The sequence below is a fragment of the Xiphophorus couchianus genome, chromosome 3 (genome assembly GCF_001444195.1).
Source record: "Xiphophorus couchianus chromosome 3, X_couchianus-1.0, whole genome shotgun sequence".
NCBI classification, from domain to species: domain Eukaryota; kingdom Metazoa; phylum Chordata; class Actinopteri; order Cyprinodontiformes; family Poeciliidae; genus Xiphophorus; species Xiphophorus couchianus.
In genome coordinates, this window is record NC_040230.1 from 11,365,324 (window position 1) to 11,382,271 (window position 16,948).

At 38.2% G+C, this 16,948-nt stretch overlaps 1 protein-coding gene across 4 annotated transcripts in view; it reads right to left on the reverse strand.

The window, feature by feature from the left end:
• Positions 1-100: 100 nt before the first annotated feature.
• Positions 101-16,948, reverse strand: part of grik5 (glutamate receptor, ionotropic, kainate 5) — a 128,744-nt gene continuing 111,896 nt past the window's right edge. For 2 of the 4 annotated variants that reach the window (XM_028012951.1, XM_028012953.1), the window contains 5 exons: positions 15,130-15,295; positions 12,026-12,251; positions 7,025-7,153; positions 5,241-5,407; positions 101-1,150 (listed from right to left, as the gene is read on the reverse strand). In XM_028012951.1, the coding sequence (XP_027868752.1) occupies positions 524-1,150; positions 5,241-5,407; positions 7,025-7,153; positions 12,026-12,251; positions 15,130-15,295 (1,315 nt within the window). In that variant the 3' untranslated portion in view covers positions 101-523. Of the gene's footprint in view, positions 1,151-4,653; positions 4,691-5,240; positions 5,408-7,024; positions 7,154-12,025; positions 12,252-15,129; positions 15,296-16,948 lie in introns of all 4 variants that reach the window. The other 2 variants (XM_028012955.1, XM_028012954.1) reach the window with 2 other exon arrangements.

Here is a 16,948-nt window from a genome sequence, read left to right on the forward strand (position 1 = left end):
ACAGCATCATCCAAAGAGCAGCTTCAGAGCTGAGGGAGGGACACAAAAATGTTAGAAAAATTAGCCGTTGTCAATTCACTTAGAAGGTTACAGTCCACCGAAATGTTACACATAGTCTGTATTTATTCCCACTTAGAACAATGGTAACAAAACAAAGACAACAAAAGAAAAAAACAGTAAATAATTCTCTGGAAGTCTTTTTTTGTTGCCGTTTTTAAGCCTCCAGTTTGGCTTCAGTTTTACCAAAAGGGCGAGTTAGCCTCCGGCAGAGTCTCTGGAAAAGAAACCCAGAACTTCGTAGTCTGAAGGAGAAGCAAAAGGAGAGAAAATCATCCTTCAGGAAAATGCAGCTCCTCTCAGATTTGTCCAAAATTTTCCTTCAGAGCCAAAAACAGCAGCCTAATATTTGACCATCACAGTCGGTTCTGTATCTGTCCGCCTCAGGGTGAACTGGAGAAACTTACAGTTTGTGTTTCTCCACCTCCTCACGCGTTCCTCTGAGTCTCTCACCCACCCAGCGCTCCTACACTCCCTCTTGGTCTCCCAGCAGGTCCGTGTTGTTGCTGCTCTGTGGGGGAGCGGGGATGCGGCGAGGTGACGGAGGCGGAGGGCTGTGGCGCTGCTGCCGCCTCGGACTGGTCCCCCCTCCACCCTCACTGTCTGTGTTGGATGAGGACGGAGGTGGGGGTGGAGGTAGCCTCGGCAGCGGGGCAGAGGAGGGCGGTATTCTTGTGGACGCTGACCCCAAACAGCTACCGGACCTCAGGCTCTGGATCCTTCTGCACTCCTGGCAGATCCTCACGTGGCTGCAGCTGCGGGCGGGCAGCATCACAGGCGTGGGAGCCGGCGGAGGCGGGGTGGTGTTTGCTCCGAGCGGATCATCTAGGATCCTTTGGGGCCCAGGGCCCAGATCGGGCAGTCCTGTCCCTCCCGCCCCACCGGTCAGGGGGCCGGCGCCGCTGTACAGCTTCCCGTTGCTGAGCCGCATCTCCCGGACCAGGCGCAGCGGCCGGGGGGCTCCGAGCGCGATGCGGGTCGGGTGACGCAGGGCCGCCGAGCTGCCCAGGGGTCGTCTGCGGCGCATGCGGGAGCTCTTCTTACAAGAGACGGCGTTTCTGAACTCGGTGATCATCTCTTGACAAACAGACACCTGGTGGAGAAACGGAAGGGAGGAGGAAAGAAGGAAAGAAGGGAAGAAGGGAAGGGAGCAAAGGAAGGGGAAGTGCCACAGACACAAAGTAGGCAGGCAGCACAACAGGACAGTGGTAAGGCAATACAGAAATAAAGCAGAAGAAAAACAATAATATTTAAAGGAGAAAAAAAAATAGCTCAAAAAGAAGGAGGCAGCACCAAAGCAGAAAAACACACAGTGGGTGTAGCAAACAGAGGAGTTGCAGGTGAGGCGAAATCACACATCAACAAATGGAGAGACGTTTTAAAACAGGAACAAAGAGGCGATGGGGAGGATGTGGAGACGGACAGAGATGGGAGGATAGCAAAGAGAGTTATTACAATCTAAACACGCAGAACACCAAAATGTTCTGTAGAATATGAACACTTCATTATGAAACGATGAACAAACAGGCAGCCTGCAAACTCAGGTGGACATAAACAAATCTCACAAGGACAGACACTGTTCCCATCCACAAATCTCTTTCATCCTTCAAACATCACGACTGCTGTTATTTGAACACATGACAAACTAAATGTATTTACATACAGCTTCATCTCTGTAACTTAGTAGATCATTTACAAGTCTATTTATTCCAGCAATCCAATTCAAAAAGCGAAACATAGATTAGTTAAACAATGAACTTTCTTCTAACGGGAGATGCAGATATGATCAAGATTAAACACTAGTGATGTTTTTGAAGAATTTATTTTTCTTAATTCTGATCTTAAGTAACTAATGTAAACCCCAGAGATCAAAAAAGAGGATTTTTTAAATATAATGTTATGGATGGTCATATTACATACAAAATCATGGAAAAAGCAGCCAAATTAACAAATGTTGGGCTGAGAGTCACAAGGGCTGAAGTCCCACAGCATCATTACTATTACCACAGCGAACAGTATCTGAGCCTATTAATGGAAAGCTAAGTGGAAGGAAAAAGCTTTACAGAAAAAAAGTATACAGGGATAACTCCAGCCTTGAGAGGATTGTGAGGCTAAGCCCATTGTAGTTTGTTGAGATTCACAAGGTGCAGATGGCAGCTGGAGCCAGAGCTTAAAAACCATCACACACATCCAAACCTGGGGCTTTAACTGTGTTATGCAGCTTGTCAATCACAAAGTCAGAAGCTTCTTACTTTGGCTAAATAGAAAAATTCAAACTGTTGCTCACTGGTCCAAAGTCTTCTTTACAGAATAAATTTAATTTTGCACTTCTTACTTGCAGTCAGTGGTGATTTGGGGAGAAGTGGCACCTGCTTGTGTTGCTCCAGTGTGTTTTATACAGTCTGAAGTCAGGAAGCAGAGCAACGTATGGACGCTCTGCAGATGAGCTTTATGAAAGTAATGCACCACCTACACTAGACTTAGAATAACTGCATGTTTATGTTTACTTTATTTCAAATTTTCACATAAGCATGCACAACTTAGCAGAAACGAGATAATTGTGAATTCAGTGCTAAGAAAAAAAAAATACTGGATGTAGAAAGCTTTGACTTTAAAAGTATTTATACAAGTTAACTGTACATGTTTCCAGGTCTATATTTAGAGTTGTAGAAGTACTGGAAACATGAGATCAGCAAGTTGGAAGAAGTTTGATGTTGGACTTTTCATCACCAGTGAGAGGAGACTCTGGAAGTGGACATGCTCAACAGAGGAAACACGTTTCTTATAAACAAACTTGGATGGTTTCTAACCAGCTTCCTGAGCCAACGCTCACTGCCACAGAGGGATGAGCCATCAGAGCTCACTCTGGCTGAAATGCTTGATACTTTACTTTGCAGTTACTAAGAATATATCTTGCACTGCTGAGTCTGTTCATGACAAATTGAGCTTTTAGAAGAGCCACAACCTGGAACATGTGAAGCTGCAGCTTCACCCAGCTGCTTAAACTCAATAAGCTAAATGTAGCCATAGCGACTGGAACAACAATAATTACTGTTTATGTCATTAGAAAACACTGAAAGTGCCTGAATTAAGGATTCGCTGAGAGAATGTTTTATGTTAGGGGTGTCCACAGTGTGGCCCCGGGGTCCACTTGTGGCCCTTGGAGTGATTTTGTGCGGCTCCCAACCGTAATTCAAAATTCTGTGTGTAGATGGAAAATTTTTATTTTTAAATCAGGGTAAAATTATAACAATTTTCTTACAATAGAAAACATAAAATACAAAGTATTTGTCTTTTTATAAATAGAACCACGTCTGTGTAGAGACTTTTTACTGAAAAGTTGCAGTGACTAAATCAAAGTTTATTTAATTTATAAAACTTGGCAAAACAACAGCGTTTTGAAAGAAAGTAACTCAAATCTTTTTCTTTTAACACAATAAATTTGTTCAATGAAGCCCAAAAGAAAAACTAGATTAAATTTATTTTAATTTTAAGTTTTGGATCCATAATAAACTACATTAATTTTCTACAAAAAACAACTTTATTGCTTGATTTCATTTAAACGTTTCCAATTTGCTAATTATTTTGACACTTCAGTTTTGGACCATTTGACAAAAAGTTTGGACTCCCATGTTTTATTCAGTACGTTACTAATAAAGAACATATTTTATTCCCCCTAACTAACTCCACATACTCTGATCGGGGGCAGCTCCACTGTGCAGCAGAGGTTGGCGGTAAGCTCTGCAATTACAGATGTTACACAACAGGTGCTTTGTGTAGGACTACCTCATAATTACACCCAATTATGAAAGTAAATAAATAAAAATATGCCTCTAGAAAAAAGCAGATGGTGTACACAAACATTTTCTCAAAGTCCCACAGTGTTTCCCGTCACTGATCTCTAGGTTTTCGTTTATTCAGTTGGAAAATAATGAACACTTGATGTCTCAATAAATGTTGGTCTGTTTTAATTTGCACAGCAACTTTTTGGATTTGTTTTCTTCACACAGCAGAGGGAAACCGACTGGTGGATCTGGCGTCACAATCTACACCTCATTAAATACCATGGTTACAGTGGACCGGATTTGCCAGAAAACCAGAATAATCAAAACCCCATAGAGAATCTATAGAGTGATATTAAGATCAGTCATCAGACCCAACAATGCAAATGAGCATATTTTGGTATCATAGGTTTTTTTTGTTGCTTTACGTTATTAAAATGGCTGAATTCACTCATCAGGATGTCATTCAGTGCTGCAGAGGCCTGGTAGTCATTTTTCATTCATGTTGTTGGAGAAGAGATGCATCTAAAAGTTGCAGGATAGCAGCTCTTGCGAATAGACATTTGATTTACATAATGTTAGAGAAACTTTCATATTTTCATAAAATGAAAAGCAATGATCAAAGTTAACGTCATAAATTCTTGACGTCTCTTTGTGTACGGAGAATTTATGAGCTATAAGAGTTTCACTTTCTGAGTTGAAATAATGAAATAAGCTTTGTTTTGACTATTATAAATTATTGTGATGCCCCTGTACTGTATACTCCATAGACAATTACTGTTTTCCAAAAAATATGAAAAGGTCATGTGCTCACATAAACAGAAACAGTACTCGTTCTTGGAGAACAGACACTGATGGCCGAATGAGAGGGGGGTGCGCGTGTTTCAGAGAGATAGAAGAAGACGCACAGTGAGATGGGTGAGAAGTAATCCAATAATGGAAACGAAGAATACCAGCATACATGTGAGGCATGTAAAAGAAGATACATCATGACATTTAATGCCAGGGAAAAAAAGATCACTCTACTTGTTTAAGCAAGCAAATATTGGCATTTCTCAATATTGCTTATCCGATTTATTAGTTTTAGCTCACAAACACTTGCTGCCACACTGTTAAATACCAAATACTCAAAGGGCACATCGACACAAACACAGGCAAGACCATGCTGCATATTTTCTCTGCTTGTATTATTTTCAGTCCAGAGTTGCACACTTGTACATTCCTTCCATAATTATCGGCTCACAACACTGAAATGCTAGAGAGCACACACAAAGACGAACAAACAAAAACAGAAGCGGAAATATAAAGTCTGGCCACATCTTGCACACAACACGACACACACACACACACACAAACAGAAAACGTAATCAAAAGGGCTGGCAGGATGCCATGGGAACCTACTGGGGTGTGTCTGTGGGGCCGGCGAGGGCAGGTATGGGGGCATACCTCATCAGTCTCTGCCGAGCGGCGCGTCGACCACACAAACTCCATAATAGCCACAAACACGGCGATGATGAGGCCGCAGATCAGCACCACGAAGATGCCCCCAATGTTTTCCATGCCCAGACCTGAAGCGGGCCACAGGAAACGCATCGTGTTCAGATTTCAGGCTTTCCGTTTAATTCCTTTTCCTTTAGAGCAATTGTGTCCGTTATTGAGGTGTTTTTCACTTTGAGTCTGCAGAGGTCAGCTTTGTTTATTCCAGAAAGCTACTTTTCTCCAACTGACTAACGGTCTGCATAAATAAACACTTATTTAGTTTTCAGACCAATGCTGTACTCTGTGAACGCTGGACTAAAAAAAAAAAGGTTTCACATCCTAACAGTTGTTTATTTAATCATATTGTCCCTTAAATTCAACATTTTAATGGAATAATTATTAATAAAATGGTTTTCAGAAAATCAAACCTCAAATAATTAATTGATAGTCAGGGTCACCGTCAAGCTTTTTGTTTTCAGTATAAAAGACAACAGCAGCACTTACTCTGTTGTTTTCAAGGATGTATCTGGACTAACCTTTGCTTTCAACACAGCAAAGTTAGTCATAATTCACATTTTATTTAAAATTGGAAAACAGTAACATGTTTTTTATGAATTATGCTGAGGGGTAGTACGGAGTAGTAATAATTATGCACAAATTAATTTGTAACAAATTAGTTTGTTAAAACTTGCAGTTTTAACAAACTTTAAATTGCAAAACAAACTTTAGATTTATTTGGTTCTGCTCCCCCACCCAAAACACTCTTACAAAATATGACAGACTGATGTGACCCTTTAATTAACAAAAACTCCTCAAATCTATTTTCTTTTATCATTTATAGGAGTCACATAATTAAGAGATTCACTGTTAGACTATTTGAGACGACATGTTAGCAACATCTCTAGTCACTCCAAGCCAACCAAATCCAACAGGAACTTCTAACTTCAGCAAATCTATATAAAAATGTAATATACAAAATTTATTTTAATCAAAAGATACTTTGCAAGTACTTGCAAATGGACCAGGCAGACGGTCAGGAGTTGAAGAGAAAAACTAAAATAGATGTGTGCAAAAGTGGTGGCATCCGCTTTTCAGGGTCTGATTGGTGCATTTCCAAGCTTTTCGCTCAGACACATACCTGAAGAATATTTCACAAACTGATTTATGAAAGAAAGTTTTTTGTTTTTAACAGATTATACAATTATTGTCATAAAAAGAAAACAGTTTCATAATCTGCTGTTTTTGCTTTCATAACCTCAACACATAATAACAGACAATCTGCAGGAGGGGGAATGAGTCTGACAGAAAATGCTGTCATCTTGCGTTACACAACATGTGCAAACATATTTTTGGAGCTTGACCCACACTTGGCACCAAAACTCTAGATTTCCGAGCCCCTGCAGCTTCACTCATCAGCATTGTTCCTACAAGATACGTCGGCAAGTCTTACTTGTCTCAACTTTGTATAAAAGCTTTTATGTGAGCAGATACTTGTATCCTATTTTTAACAAACAGATACGTGTAAAAGATTAAAAAAATTTACACTGGCTGGGACTTTAAACACAAACAGTTTAGATTAGTCTGCTGTCCCTTTATAGCGACATCAGGACAGACATCAGCCATTAGCTGCAGTCTAGCAGAGAGTGAGGAAGCTATTAGTGGGGACATTAGAGAGAATGAGGCAGCAGAGAAGAAAGGCAGCTCACCCTTGGCACGGTGGTCCTCCTCTTTGGGACACTGGCCTCCGTCCCACCACCCCCTCTTCAGGATCTCCAGCCTATTATTCTCATGGAGCTGGAGGATGGCCTGTGTGATATCTTCTCTGAATGGAGATCCTGGCAGGAGACAAGGAGGCAAGATAAGAGCCAGCCCTGGAAAGGTGCAGCACAAGGATCAGGGGCTATTTTGGTAAAAGAGAAAAACGAGCATGAAATGATAGCAGACTTAGGAGTAAAAGACAGAGAATTGCTGCATCCAGCTTTGAAGTGAATACAAGTGATCTTGTGGTAAGTAGACAGAGAAGATTAGAGAGATAAACAACGAGATTAAATCCAGAGGCAGAGACGGTGGTACAGCTGCAGCTCAAGTAGAAATCAAAGCGTGTTATGAGACGCATCCACAAGAGCAGAGTGAGGGGATTTAAAGGGTAAATGTACTAAAAATTGCGAGTATTAAGCCATGAATACATAAAAGTTGACTGTAAGGAGTAGATAAATCTCTTTATGAAAAAGCTGCCAGCTGTTTCAGCAGATTAACAGTGAGTACCGTTTGGGTGAGCAAAGTCAAAACTGCTTAGAAATGAAAAACAGAATTCAACGTTTGAATTTGACCTTCTTTAAAGTAAAAAAACTAAACGCAGAATTGTGATGTCACTCTGGATTATTTGCTCAAGCACCGTCTTCTGACTGTGAATGCTCCAAATGAACAATAAAACTAAGCAGGATCTCTGCTTTATTTATTATTCCCTTTAATACTTTTAGACAACAACAGAAATCCCATCAAGTCTTTACAGTCTTACGCTAAAACTTCCTGCCTACTGTACCAATTTCAAACATGCAGATCATCCACAGTCAAAAAAGTATTCACACCCTAGTAGTAGTAGTACACCCTGAACCTTTTCACTTTTCACTGTATTGAAACCACAAAATTCAAAGTATTTCCTTACAGTTTTACAGTATTTGATAAGCCAAAAAAAAGTTGTGCATAATTATCAAATTGAAAGAAAATATGAGTTTTCAATTGTTTAACAATCTGAAAAGTTGGGCATACATAATTCCTCATCCACTATGAATCGATACTTTGAAGAACCATCTTGTCCTGCTAAACTTTTAGGGATCATTGCACATTTCTGGTGTAAGATGAGAAAATATAAAAACGTATGAGGAATATCTGACGTTTTGCAAGACTCTGCATTTGCATGAGCAGTTGAGGCTTTTTCTTCAGAAAAATACAAATGCTTCTCCTCCTTTTCTTTCATTCTGTCTCAGAATGAAAGAAACAGAATGAAAGTTTCTCCCCTCATCCAACACAGAAAGTCCAGCCAAGACTGGGCCCTTCATTAAAACAGACCAATGAATTGGTGACACAACTACCATGGGCTAAACACTGAAAAAGGCTTTAATAGACCCAGGCACGAGTTGAAAAGCAATTAACTTCCTTTTCATTACTTCCACTTCAAATACTTTCTAATCCCATAGATAAAAACTAAATCAACACAAGACTTTTTTTCCTAAGATCTAATCACACAAATCAGCCAAAAGTACATGTGTCTGTTTAGCATATCTGATCTCAAGCGAATGTTTCAGCTTTTCTTGCAGGCAATGGCTTTTAATCCTGCCCCTCATTCGCTTTGTTGGTAAAGTTTACACTGTGAGATGTGAGATTAATCCCTGTCAGGCACGTTTTGTAACACGGTGCCCTTTGTTGGAAATGTTCAGTCACTGTGCCACTTCCTCTGCAGCTGTTCACCGGTTCTGCAGATCGTTCCTCACTCCGTTTGAGTTCACTGGGGCTATAGGTGACCTACTTTTCTCTCAACTGTAAATAGCTCCTGGAATAATGACTGAGTCCTTGGCTGATTCAAGATAGCAACAGTTCATAACTTCTCTGAGGAAATGCAACATTGAGGTATGTCACCGAGAACGAAACCTTGGAATTGTACAAAACAAAAGACGTCCCTTCGGAGGATCCATCCTGCTGCATTTATCATCTGATTGACTATTGCAGTAGGTCTAGAAAGTTTATACATCTCTGTTAAAATGTCAGTTTTCTGTGATGTAAGAAAAATGAAGACCAATTATCTCAGGCACTTTTCAATCTGTAATCAGAGCCATAAACTACTGTACATTTTTTTATATTAAGAATGTGGTTGCACAGAATGCCGTTTACATTTGGATGTGCCTGTTCAGAATGAACGGCCACAGCACATCCCCTAACTTTTAAAGTGCCTGTGATTAACCCAATTCATTATATGTTCATTTTCTTTCTCTATTCACATTCACAGTTTTCTTATTCCTTCCCGTCTGCAGCGTCATTGTTCTGTTCTCAAGCAATTTTACCACCTTATAAAAGAGCTCTGCGACTGTGACAGACAGACTGTGATTAAGATTCCTGGGGTCTAGACTCTGTTTGGCACTATAAGCTTCAACCTTTCAAATCTGAATCCAAATAAGACTGAAAAAATGAAAGAGTTTGATGAAGAAATACAGGGAAAACTGACAAAAATGATATTTAAAACAGAGACTTAAAGTAGGCTATAAATTAGTTCACTTCTTTAATTTGTATGCCCACTTAACAGCCCAGATGATTTTCCTTGTTTATATATTGAATTATAGGTATATATGATCATAAAATGATCATAAAATGATCAAACCTTTCATGTAGTTTCTTTTGTTTTGTGATGATTTTATTTTAATTATATAACTTGCACATTAATTCCACTACTAGTCCAGGTGTTAGCTCGTCAGTTCTTCAAAAAACTGATTTTAAACCTTGACCAAACTATAATATATAGAAGAGACAGGCAAATAGATAACATAGCCACATTTCATTTTATGAAAACCAGTAGCAAACTGCTACTTTTCATATCCAATAAATCCTGAACAAAAATTACTTAGTCAAATTATTCAAGGGAAAATTTTAATTCATGTGTCCAAGATAATAAACAAACCATTTCTTTACAATCTAAATTAAATATTTCCTTTAAACTTTAAAAGCCTACAGTAAATTCCTAAAATAAAATAATTTTTACAACTTAAATATTTAAATAATGCAGCACAGTGCTAATTGTCTGCGATCTCCATACAGATACAACAAAACTCTGCAGGGTTACAAAGCACAGAGTTTCAATGTTATGTGGTATTAAATTGACCAATGATTTCAATAATTTATTGACGTGTCACTGGTCTAATCAGAGGCATAACGGCTGTGACCTTTAAGCCCCAGACGTGTCAGTAGAGGAAAAAAATACAAAAGCTGATTGTAGCTTTTGAAGCCTGAAAAACCACTTAATCCTTATTGATGTTTATGTTTCTTTTTCAATAATCTTTAAGAGGCTCACACACTCATTAATTCATAACCACGTCTTGATCTGTCCGTTTCCTTTCAGACAGTTTTTAAGTTGTTGATGTTTATATTCCACCGTTTTATTTCAGAAAGCATATTGTCATTAGGATGTGAAATCTGATCTACTGAATGTAATAAGCTAAATCCGCCTATTACGGGAAACAAAGGTTATGATTCTTACTGGAGCCATTGAACACATACTTCAGTATATTAAGGATGAGAAAACTTGTCATTCTGTACAGTTTTTATAGACCTCATATTATAGTTTTGTGTTTTTTTCCATCCCCTCTGAGTTACAGGGTAGCTTCCTGCAGAAACATTTTTTCAGTCTAAACCATGTAACAGATTACAAAAGTTAATTGTTTTTTTAACTTATACAGTAACATTGATATGAATCGTATTTCATTTATTTAGTGTATGCTGCACATACAGATATATACAAACACCTTCAAATATTAATGTAGACGAATTAGTGCTAAATGATCTTTGCTGCAGTTCTCCAACAGTAAATTTGGGAGATTTAAGTTACCTGGTATGTTCTCTTGTCTTTCCCATTTGGAGAGTGACTTATAGAAATAGGCCTCATGTCGTACTAAACTCTCAGGAAAGCAAAACCATTGTGGATTACTAAAGAAAAGTACCTTAAAAGTCTAATCAATAATTGAAAGGAAAACATGTTTCTACTACCTTTAATTAATAGGACTTGCCAGTAGCTAGGTTTTCTGTAAATACAAAAAACCAAAAGTGGGTTCTTTATTTTATTTATTTATTGCATGCTGCAATGCTGCCCTGCGACAGACTGGCGACCTGTCCAGGGTGTACCCCGCCTCTCGCCCGGAACGTAGCTGGAGATGGGCACCAGCAACCCTCCCGACCCCTTTAGGGACAAGGGTGAACAGAAAATGGATGGATGGATGGATGCTGCAATGCATAAAGTAAATGTTAATCTCAAAATGAATAGATATCAAATCCACATCCAGAAAAAAAGTAGTGCAGTGTAAGATAAACATTGCTCAGTTGTTCTATTATTTGCATTTTGTTTGTCATACAATTATTTCTAACATTTTTACACATTTTTCTATCATATTTGCTCATCTCTATTCTCACCACATTTTGTTTCTGCTTTTCCATTTTATTTATACTTTGAGAAATCAAGTTTCAGTATGAATTGTTTGCCCCATCAACAATAAGAGCTGATAGACAGTCCCTTGTCTCACCCTAACCACAAGCAGCAACCTGTAATGTTGACATAGTAGGAGTGAAGATTCTGCTGCAGCAATATTTATTTTTCAGTCAAATTGTTCCAGACACAAACTCACCAAGGCAGAGAACATTGAAAAGAAAGACAGTAATAAAGTAAAAAAAGCTAATTGGAAGAAAAGAACATTATGAACAAAAAGTAGAAGATAGTCATTTTTATGTTTAAGAAATAAATAAATATATACATACTCAAATAACATGCAAAGAAATTATCATCCATTTGATTTAAAATTTTTATAACATTTTTTCTTGCTATTATCCAAGTAGCATTTAATGTTCAAAATAGCATTTAAAACCCTTAATTGTCTGCACAATTACTGTAATTTCTCGTCTGTTTACATGACGGATCTTTGTTATAAAAGTGGTTTTGGTTCCATGCTTACCTAGCGGCATGCCGATGCCGTAGCCCTTGGTGTCCAGCAGTCCTCCAATCTGTGTGAGGTTACAGTTGAGGCCGCGGTGATACTCGTTCATGGTGCTCTCCATCAGGAAGGCATACTTGGAGTTGAGAACACGGGCGATTCCCTCCTCTGTGCTTTTCACAAAAACGCTGGGCAGTTTGGAGTTCATGTAGTTCCACATCCGCTGGTACGTCTGGTACCGCGAGTTCTGCACAGAAATGGGAAAATAGCAGTGGGAAGACTTATCTGAAATATCAATTAAATGTCTATGAATGCAAAAAGGAAGAACATAAAATAAAATATATGCATCCTGGAGAAAAATGGAAAAGTAAGCAGACAGGCAAGAATATCCAATAATGTTAACCTGAATAAAATATAGAAGACAAGCAAGATCAAAGGAGGAAATATAAGGAACATTTTGGTTCTGACTCAGTTGGATGACACTGCAAATCGAAACAGAAACAGATGTTTTCAGCTGGTTTGTTGTCTGCAACACCCAGACATTTTGCTTTGATAGCAACATGTCAGCAAATAAACGCAAACACGCTCTGGTGTGTTTTTCCCTTCGGTGCAAAACAACATTAATGTATGTAGAGAATAAAAGGGTTCACACAACATCTGAATTCAGCCATCAAGAGAAATGCAAATAAAACAAACGCAAGACAAGTCGATCAGAGGAAACTAGTAAATACTGGATTAGATTTCACTCGGAGGGTTCTGAGAAAACACAAGCTGCAGGCTGGTTGCCAACTTAGCCGTGGTTCTGTTGCACTGCTGAATAATAACCAATCACTTCACTTGTTCTGTAATTGTGCTGCTTTTACACTGCTTGGCTCTGTTGCTAAAATTGCCATTTGGTGGGTTTACCATGAAACAAAGATTATTCTGACAATATTTTTAAGCCATTTAAATGTTAGGTCAATAAACCTGACATCTTGGCTGCAGCTGTTTACTAGAGGTTAAAGCTGTGGGCGACTCCAGCGATAAAACAACCTTGTAAAAGTTTCACACTACTATGCTGTTATGAAAGCTTTTACTGTGATGGTTCATCACACTGCAATTATAAAGCCCAGACATTCATTTTAGTGCTATATCGTGATAAACGATATAAACACAGCACTACTCTTGCAGTGTGTCCATTCCTGTTATGCTGTTAATAAGACTTGGTAACAGAAGCAACAACCATTATGGTCTGTCTTGCTTCACTGATGAAGCTCCATTTGGGCACCTCAGTGTTGACTGGGATGAGAATGCAAATTAGAAATATTATTGGGAAAAAGTTTGATTTGTTTTGTGTTCATCTAATAAAAAATCTTGCAGTTTTGCAACTTTTGAAAAGCTTTTATGACAAACTTCAACTTAACACTATGATAGATAAAGAAAACTGGAAAAGAATTAACTCTATAAGTTTTTGAACATGTCATAAGATAATTGCAAGCTTCATTGTATTTCATTAAGACTGAATCTGTCATACATAAAGAAGTGCAGAGCTATAAAGTGATGCATAGGTTTGGAAATAGTTTAGAAATATAGTATGAGTTGGATGAATTGCAAAGAACTTTAATGCAAGCTTTGGGATATTGGAGCATTTTGGTTTTACTGTCATATTGTTAGCTTGTCGTCAGTATGAACAACTCTACAGTAGAGTTTTCATTTGTAAAATATCTGTTCTTTTCTGCATGACTAAGTGCTTTATGTGGGCTCAAAACGGAAAATGAGCTTACACAAATGACAGGCCTTTGTGTGCATTTATTTTCTGGCTCAAAACATAATTGAAGCTATCTAAAAATAGAAAGAGTATCACATCACTGCAAACCTATGAAGACCTGGTGTCACAGGTCTTCATATGAAAGACTTCATATGAAAAGTCTAGTAAGGAGGAGAGACGAGTGCTTTAGTGTTACTCTGAAAGAAGCGGGTATTGCCCAGAATTGTTCTTTATGGAGGCTTGATAAGATTAAATTGTTGGAAAAAAAAACAAACAAAAAAAACACAAAATATCAACCCATAAGCCATTTTAGTCTCTGGATGTACAAAGTTTGTTATGACATACTCAACAAGACCTAAAGTATGTTTACAGTCATGCACTAATTCACGTTGATTTGTCATCTAAAAGTTGCAATTATTATGGGAGTTTAGAATATTCTTTAACATTTTTTAGCATTTTGTGTTTTTCATGGCAGATAGTTTATGTTTACAATATGTATTTCAAACTGTACATGTGAGAAAACAGGATGAGAGTGGAGAAGGTATCATCTGTGTGTAATAACGCGTGTAGGTTTTGTATGTTTCTGTGGATCAGGCACCGAGTGCGGTAATGGAGCGCAACAATGAAACCGGCTTATGAAGACAAACACAAAACGCTCTATTCTATCTATCGTAGGGACAGGAAGGAAAAAAACACCACTTGTTGTGTAGTCACTTCCTTTAAATGCACGTAAATATATATTTTTTAAATTCTCACCTACACATGTTCCCAAAGGCTAACACACCAACATCAGAGAGAAGAAAAACACACACACACACGCGCCGACAAACAGATGTCAACTCAGACGCCTGGAGCGCTCTCATAAAGCAAACACAGGCAGTCATCCACCTAATACAAGCCGCCATAAAGAAGAGCACACACAAACTCAGAGGAAATGTCACAACAAACATTCAGCCTACTAGCAGGATACAAGCTACATACAAACACTTTAGAAAATTCAATACAAGTAACACCATAAATCTGTAAAATCCACTAAATACAGAAAGAAAAGCAAAACACGATCTTGGATATAAACTAGCAGTATGCAACTTTATTTCAAGTATAGTAAAAACTCAAAAACAGTTTGTAAAAACAAGCTCTGAAGCATAAGGTAATCATAAAATCATAATTCCTCGGATTCAAAACTACAGCTTCCATCCTGTTGCACATTTTCATTTGTCATTGTCACATTAAGACAAAATTTGCACAAATTACTCTGCGGTTTAATCCCTGGGAAGAAAAAACATAATCAGTAAATCAGACTTTGAAGAAATCAAACCTATTCTGTGCATCTCCAATACAAACATGCTACAAACTAGCACCAGAGAACGGTTTTTACCATGAAGAAAGTCATGGTGCTTCCTCCATGAATGGTGCCGTACTCAATGTTGGTCTGGTCAGCCAAATCATCTGGAGACTCGATGGGAACCTCCATCCTCTGAACAGTCAGGAAGGCTGCCAAGTTGGCCGTGTAGGAGGAGATGATGATCAGCGTGAACGCCCACCTTAAAGGGGAAAGAAAACGAGGAGAGATCAGGTTACTGCAGGTCTTCTGTCATCTGAATTACATACAAGATTACTGGACGCCTGGAGGAAATCAGATTGTTGAGCTGGGAAATTACCTTTCTTGGCAAGGGCTTTTTTACTGATATAGCAAGGATTTGAAAAGTTTTTAAAACCACTTACATTTTCTGTTCTGCCATTTCTATTGTTTAAAACACAAAGTTTCAGCACAGACAGCATTTTCTCCGCCCTCATTCATGCTTTTGTGCTCCCTTCCAGCCACACAGACAGATTTCCTTTGCATACGAGAAAGACAATGACAGCTGTTTTTAAAGTCATTGCACTGAATATAAAACAGCACCACCCATCACTCTCATTAAGGTAACCCTATTTTGAAAGTACAGTTCCAAAGCCAAGAGTGCCATTTCCATAAAGCAGCTGACTGCAGGCATCAGCACCTGAGCATATGACTCCGCTAATAAATCTGCTAATATTAGCTTCTTAGCCTTTTACTATACAAAAACTAAATGATTAAAAAAAAGAAGCAGCATTCTTCATTTACTTTAAAAACTGAAATTAGATAAAGTTACACTAACTTTTTGTTTCTTAGTTTTGTTTGCAAAACAATACATTTATTGGTCAGCATGCACAGAAACGTTAGACCCACTGCTGTCCAAAGGAACACGAACTACATTAAAAACATGTAAGTTGATGTCCCCACACTCAAATTAGAGATTTATGGTATGGATGAATACAGAATGTATGTGTAAATGTTGTTATGTGCTCGAAAAATTACACTAAAAACCTGAGGAGGTTTGCTCGATCAGCAAGCCATCAGGTGCTTTTATTGTGGAATAACTTTTATGAGTAAACCTTCAGTGAATTTTATGAAGTCACGTATTGATATTTTTCCTTCGCTTGCACTATGTGTGTTATGCTTATAATTACGATCATAAAGAGTTTTGTAAGCATCAGTTTTTCAGCAGCTGAGCTTTGCCTGCTCATCGGTTCCAGTTCCAGTAACTCTGATTTCTGCAGCCCATCCAGAAACTTTAGACAATTTCACCCTCAAAAACCTTATGGGAACAGTTTGGGGATTTGTTGTTCCTGTTCCAACATGACTGAGAATCACTGCAAAAAGACAGTCAGGCATTCATACAGAGCAAAAGGGGTCTAACCTCAGAAATGCTTTCTACAGTCAGAAATCCTCATAAATACATTCTTGAATTATGTGGAAAATTTTCCAGAAACGTTGTAGATATTGTTAATGCAAAGGGTGAGCCAATAATGTCATTAAAACCTACGTATTAAGAATGTGAGGTCACTTAAGTTCATGTGTATGAAGGTGGATTTTTGGCATTAAGATACATACATGATGACATAGGACATCTCCTGGACTAATGCTTTTTTTCCACACTATAAAAATGCTTACAAATTAAAACTTTGACATTTTATATTTCTTCACAATATCGTCAGTAAAAAAAAATTTTTTGCTTTAATTCACTCTCAAATCTTAGAAACACTGTAAAAACAGTAGTTAAATATTTCAAATTTTTTAACAGCTATAACCTTGTAGAAACAGGACGTCCTTGCTTACCTAACAACTTATTTCAAAAGGAACATCACGTTCCAGACACGTTTTTAATTTTCCCTCT